Raw genomic sequence first — 6,613 nt, forward strand, 5'->3', positions numbered from 1 at the left:
CTTAACCCCCCGGCACCAGTTTCTGTCTGTGTGGGCGGGGGCAGTTGGTGTGGTGGCTGGAGAGGAGAAAGAGGAAAGAGAGGCTGCAGCAGTGATTATGCGGAAGGGATTTGCTGGGTCCCCCCTTCTTTGTCCTCTTTCTCCTCGTCCCCTTCTGCATTTGTCTGGGAGGATCCTGGAGTGTTCTTTTGATCGACTCAATCTTTCTCTGGCTCTTGAGTTCTGATTGGCTGAAGGACTTGGGGCGAAAAAACTTTAATTAAGTAGATAATCTCTTTTTTGGACGTTTGGCAGCTCCATTTCACCTCCCCTTAACTCTGTTTGGGATCGCTTACACACAGGGAAGTTGGGCTGAGGAGAATTCTACCCCTCTGCCACTGAAGAAAATACTTCCCATCTTCTGTCTCCCAATTCTGCAGAAGTTTCTCTCTGTTACTCAGAAGATTATGTTTCTTATGAAGCCTTCAGTGTGCATCTTTCTTTTCACCTGTGTCTTCCAACTCAGCCACCCCTGGTGAGTAACCCGGACTCCTACCTGGGACTGAGAATAGGTCAGCGAATATTATATATGGGACAAAGCTCATGTTCATTTCCAGAAAGGTAAGAGGCCTTGAGATTTCTCCTGGGAAAACTGTCCTAGGGAACAGGGCTCCTCCTAAATTGATGGCTGGTTTCAGTAAATCTTTAGGACTCTCACCAATGAAAGGAGTAGATTAAAATATGGGAGGATCCTTTGTATGAATTACTGTGACAAATATTCCAAGTGATTTTTGCAGAAATGGACAATATCCCTGTGTACCAAACCCTAATATCAGCATTGTGGACAAGAGGAAGTACTTTAAAATAGATTCTACTATGTGTTCAAGGTGAAGTCTGGAGAAAAAATTTGAATTTGTATTTTTCAACTTAACTTCACCTTCTCCAATATCTTAAGTAACTGTTTGTGCTGTCACTTCCTAGACAGTGAAAATATATTTGAACTACTAAATTGGTATTTGGTAAACAAATATGCTTGAAATAAAATATTTTAAAAATCTAAACCTCTACAAATGCATTTAATTTGTTTAATTCATTTTTTAAAAAAATTAAGTGCTCTAATATTAAGACAATGTACATGAAAGTGTCTTTGCAAAGCATGAAGCATTGCATAAGCCATAGTATTATCCTCCTCATTTAGCTCTTAGAAACCTCATACAGCAGCAGTAACGAGCAGGCATACAATAACATCCAGAAGCAACTTGTGAAAAGCGTTTGCTAGAGTGCTCAGAGTGTCCCCAGCTCACGTACAAGTTCAACCTCTCGCATCAGTTCGCATTTGCCATCTACTTCACCAGCGTGCAAATCCAAGTGCTTCGTAAAATGTCTGGGAAGCTAGAATAGAGCGTTGTTTGTTTTGTGCTGAAATATGCTTCCTGTGCTAATTGGGAGCATATTCTTATCATAAGTGAGACTAGCCATCTTTAGTAGAGGGTTGATTTTAAAATAATGTCAAACTAGGAAGCTATCTGCAAGTAAATGCAATAATTTGTGACATTTCCAGAAGCATGAAATAACTGGTACATTTTTTAAGTGTCATTTTAATTGAATATTTCAACACTGAAAAACTCCTTCTCTCACCCTCATGAGAACAAAAAAGACAAAAGAGACAAGCAATTTCAGAGCATTTCTACTGATGCTCATGGTATTCTTCAGCTGATTCAGCATCAGCAAAAGAGAACACGAGATTCCTTTCCCTAGTCAGCAGGGTAGTGGGAAGAATTGCTCTATAAAGTACCTTTACTGTGTGTCCCCTTCCCTGCTGAAGGGGTCACGTTCACTTCATTCCCGTCCTGACACAGCCACTCTGAAAGGTGGCTGGGCTGCTTGTCTGTCCAAATTCAAGTGTCTGGATTCAAAAAGAAAAAAGAAAAAGGAGATGTGAAAGAAGTTCTAATTTAGAGACAAGGTCTCAGAACCCCCTCTTGCCTTGCCTGAGTTGGAGCAGAAAATGTGCAAATTTCCTGTGAATGTAATTAGATTTTAATTGCTTTTTCTTGTAAGTTTCAATTTGAATTAAACATTTGTACTTTGTCCAAGATTTTGGGGTTTTGGTAGCATCTAAAATGTGAGTTTTAAACTTAATACCAAGTCTTGCTTATTCTTATAATGAAACAATTGAGGTTTTGCATAAGGTCATCACCTCTTTGTGTCTGCAGAAAGGTTTGACCAACCACAGCCTTTGAGATGTTGCTCCTAACACTTCATTATCAGCCTTCCATGCAAGGACCTCAAAAACACTTAACCACAGAGAACCACACTTTCTGCTTGGTTGTTCAGATGTAGGCCTGCCTGAAAGAATCCAGCAATAGCAATTTCTGGACCTGAAAAGGACTGTATAATGATGACATTTACCTGCAATATGTGGTTTTACAGAGTGTAAGATTAATAGTTATTATTAATAGAATAATTTGCCACAGCTTCTTAATGGTAGGACACTTACAAGGATTATCTTTTGTAACTGGAGAAAAATATTTTTCTTTGTTTTTCTTAACCTTTATTGGCCCCTAAAAAACAGAATGGGGGATACAGCCAAGAAGACGGTAGCATCTGCCATGTGGCCAGAGATGAGCCGGTGTGACATTTCCCTTGCGATACGTGTCCTGACCTGGGATGGGTGGGCCTGTGCATTGCGTTATCCTTGAACACCAAACCCATTTTACTTGAAATGATGTCTTGTAATGTTAGAGGCTTTGTCCAGCTCTGTCCCTGACTCTGCCCCTCTGTCTCTCTTGTCTCTTGTCTGTCTGTCTCTCACTTTCCCTCCCTCTGTCTCTGTGTCTTTGTCTCTTTTTCCAAATCAGAAAGATGAAGTAGGATATAGAGGTAATCTATGCCTTATTCTTGTTCCCCTTTTTCTTTCCAAGGTGTGTATTAGGGATTCAAACAAGGGCAGTTTTTCTTCTGCAGGAGAACAAAAATTTGTCTGAAATATTTGGATTTTTAAGGCAATGTTTGAAAACCATCATTGTTTGGCAGTCAGTATTTAGGTTTTTAGAGTAAACTTTGTATGGACATTGAAATTTTATTGGATAACAACATGCCAGAGCCCTGAGTAGTGAAGGAATTTTTGTCTTTGTTTTTTGCAGTGCTGGGACAGGAACCCAGAATCTCCTGCATGCCAATTAGTGTAAGCTGCTCTTCATGCCAGTGTTCTCTCCGAGCATTGTTTCCGGATGAGACTATTGCTCTATGTATATCTGCTGCTACCTTCAGATGTATGTGATGAACAGTAACATATAAATTCACTTAAAATTATTGAATTCATAAGTTTTTGTTCTTTCATGTAAATGTTTCCCACAAACATCTTAAAGAGCAGGTTCAAGCAGGTGAGAGTCCACTACCTCATCCCATTAGTGAAGGGTTCCCCACCTCAAGGAGGCTGTGCTCTCTGAAGCTGAAAAAAGATGTGAGGAGCTGCTCTGGGATCTGGAAATCAGTAGTCTGGGGTAAAGGATGCACTCACAGAATGACGTCCTGGACCCATCAGAATGTGCAGACCTCCACAAACCAGGAGGGGCATGAGAGGATATCCGGACAGGACCAGGGCAGCTCCAGCCCAGTCTCCATCCTCCCATCTTGGCAGACAATAAAGACAATTATTATACTCATTATTAACAAAACTGATGAGATCCTGGAACATGACAGCTCTCTCAGCTCTACACATGAAACTGGCTTGTGTAAGTGATGCTCTGAGACACACTGTCATTATGTGTGGGGGGTGAATGTGAGTCTCTGTGTGAGTGGGTGTGCGTGTGTCAGTGTGTCAGAGTATATGAGTGGGAGGTATGAGTATGTATGTGAGTGTATGAATGGGGTGTAAGTATAAGTGTGAGTGGGTGTGGATGTGAGTTGTGAGCATTAGTGGGGGTATATGTGTGAGTAGGTGTGAGTGGGTGTGTGAGAGTGTATGATAGGAGTGTGAGTGGGTGTGTGTGGGTGCGAGTTGTGATTGTGTGTGAGTGGGGGCTGTCTGTGTATGCGAAAGTGGCTGTGAGTGGGTATCTGAGAGTATATGATGGGGTGCGAGTGGATGGGTGTGGATGTGAGTTGTGAGTGGGGGCTGTATTGTGTGATTGTGTAAGTGTGTGAGTGGGTGTGAGTGTGGGTGTGTGTGATGGGGTGTGAGTGGGTATGGGTGTGAGTTGGGAGTGGGGGATGTGTGTGAGTGGGTGTGAGTGTATGAGAGGGGGATGTGAGTGTGTGTGGGTGAGTGTATGTGTTGCAGGTTGTGTATGAATGCAGGTGGGTGTATAGGGTTGTGGGTCTGTGAGTGTGTAAGTGTATGTGTGGATGTGAGTGTGTGAGAGCATAAGTGACATGCGGCAGGATCTCCAATGCTTTACAGAAAAAGAGGGCATGAAAAGGGGACAAAAAGCAGCGGCGTTTTAATCCAGACCCTTCCTCTTCCTGGGAGATTACTCTTTTCTTCTGCCCAGCTGGACACTGCAGGACTCAGTTCTATTAGCCAAAGAGTGAGGTCAAGACAATTTTTTTTTAGGACAAATCCTTATTTTTCTGAAAGTATATTTTTCTTATCAAGCAAAGAACCAGGTCCTTTCCTGGTGAATAGTTGGGGGAAACTCTGCACTTTGTGTCTGTCAGCAGTGTTCCCCCTTGTCTCTCACCTGAACTCCAAGAGCTCTCGAAAGGAACTACTACATACTGTGGACACTCTGCAGCCTCATTATGAGCCAGATGTCTATGGTTTACTTTTCTCAGTCTGTACTGCAAACCTTGTTATTGACAGTATTGTTTCTCTGTGTGCTTCTTATGTGAGAGCTTTCTCCAGGCCAAGAGAAAATCAGACCATAAGGGGTCACTTAAGCTCACCATTATCTGGCCAGGCCAATTTTGCTTTTTAAATAGGTTGTGTCCCCAGATTCTGGATCCTCTGGTACTACCAGCACATAGCGATGTGGTGTTCTTGTTCCTGAGACTCCAGAAGAGACTAGCTTGCTCAGTCTTTCTCTCAAAACACCATGTGTAAACTTCTTTTCTTCTTCGGGCCACATGTAAACAAACTGTCTGCACAAGGAGGCATCTCCCTGCTGCTCAGAACTGTGGTTTCTCTTTGCTGCCCCAAACCTCAGTTCTTTTCTTACACTCAGGCTCTTCCAGCCCACCCTGTCAGCCCAGGTGGGCTCCATTTCATACCAAGGTCCAGGCAGAGGCAGAACACCAATCCCTTCTCCATTGCTTGGCACTTCTTCCCTGCATCCAGGGCACTTGTGGAGCCCAGATTAGTGTTGAGGGGAGGTTGGTTTTAAATCTTATATTATGGAAAATGTATTTTTTTTTACAAAGGTAGAGCAAGCAGTTCTATGACGACACCCCCAACTCAGCTTCAACCATGATCAAGCCTTGACAAGTTATGTTCAGTGTTCTCAGATGTCGCATGTCCTTTTAGCTTCTGCTTTCCAAATGCTACCATGGTTAGAACAGAAAGACAGAGACAGAAAGAGGACTCTCCTTGTTGACTTGATATCTAGGGTGAGGAACTAGGAAGAATCTTGGAAAATATTTCACAGAGATGATTGTCATTGGGTTGGAGGTGGGGATCAGATTATAAATTAACCAAGGAAGGTGAGTTATTCAAAGACAGGTTTGAATTTCTGCTTCAGCAGCAACAGAGGCGATGCGTAGAGAGGAAGAGGACAGAAATTATTACTATAAACTTGGATTGTGTTCCATTAGGTACTGAATGCTGTGAAAAAGCCAAACAAAGCCTACTGATTTCATTTACCGTGAACTGCTCCCCTGAATGTTTTACAAGATAATTCTTAGGGTTACCATGCATACCCATCTCCTGGTACAAAAATAAACTGGTATTGTAACCATCAGTGCAATAGAGAATGTATTTTCAAAAATCTAGAATACAGGATCCAAGGAAATGAAACCAGAAAAAACAACATTCTCTGCCTCCGCGGAGAGGTGGGAGAAGTTCCTGCAAGGCCAGGCCTCATGCAGGCTGGGGCTGTCCTTAGCAGCCTTTGCTGAGGGACCTAGCAGAGCAGAGTGAGGCGCTCCTCCTCCAGCGCCCTCATTTAAATGCTAAGTGTTGAAATGCCTTACTGCTGCTCAGTGTTTCTCAGCAGTTTGTTACACAAACAATGAAGGAAATGAGGACAAGGAAAGATAGCTTGTTCTGGAAATATCCTGGAACAGTCCCTTTCAGGAGAAAACGGGCAGCTCACTTAGGAAGGGCTCTGCAGAGAGCTGCACTGTTCAGCTATCCAGGGCTGTGGCAGGCTCTCCCTCGGCCAATCCTTGTTTGGAAAAGGCTGACTCTGAGATAGCATGGGATTTTATTTCACTTTTATTTTGCAATTATTTTACTCTTAATTTACTCCTGTGCCATAAGTTTTTGTTTCTTCAGTTTCTTCTGGGATGTCCTCTTCTGTGTAACTTCCTCCTCTGGTTTAGGAACAGTTTGTTCCTTTCCAGTAAGGATCATCTCAGTGTGGCAGGGGAGCTCATTAGGGCTAATCCGGCCATGAGCTCTGTAAGTACGGCGGCACATCTTGGGTGTTTTGCTCACCTGGGTATGTTCAGTAACCAGAGCATCTACATCTAA

At 42.9% G+C, this 6,613-nt stretch overlaps 1 protein-coding gene across 1 annotated transcript in view; it reads left to right on the plus strand.

The window, feature by feature from the left end:
* The first annotated feature begins 334 nt into the window (after positions 1 to 334).
* The window catches only part of Wnt8b (Wnt family member 8B), a 26,406-nt gene continuing 20,127 nt past the window's right edge, over positions 335 to 6,613 (plus strand). Inside the window, exon 1 of the mRNA XM_004631434.1 lies at positions 335 to 514. Within this exon, the coding sequence (XP_004631491.1) occupies positions 447 to 514 (68 nt within the window). The 5' untranslated portion in view covers positions 335 to 446. The remainder of the gene's footprint in view (positions 515 to 6,613) is intronic.

The sequence above is a fragment of the Octodon degus genome, unplaced genomic scaffold (assembly GCF_000260255.1).
Source record: "Octodon degus isolate 3935 unplaced genomic scaffold, OctDeg1.0 scaffold00042, whole genome shotgun sequence".
In the NCBI taxonomy this organism is placed as follows: Eukaryota; Metazoa; Chordata; class Mammalia; order Rodentia; family Octodontidae; genus Octodon; species Octodon degus.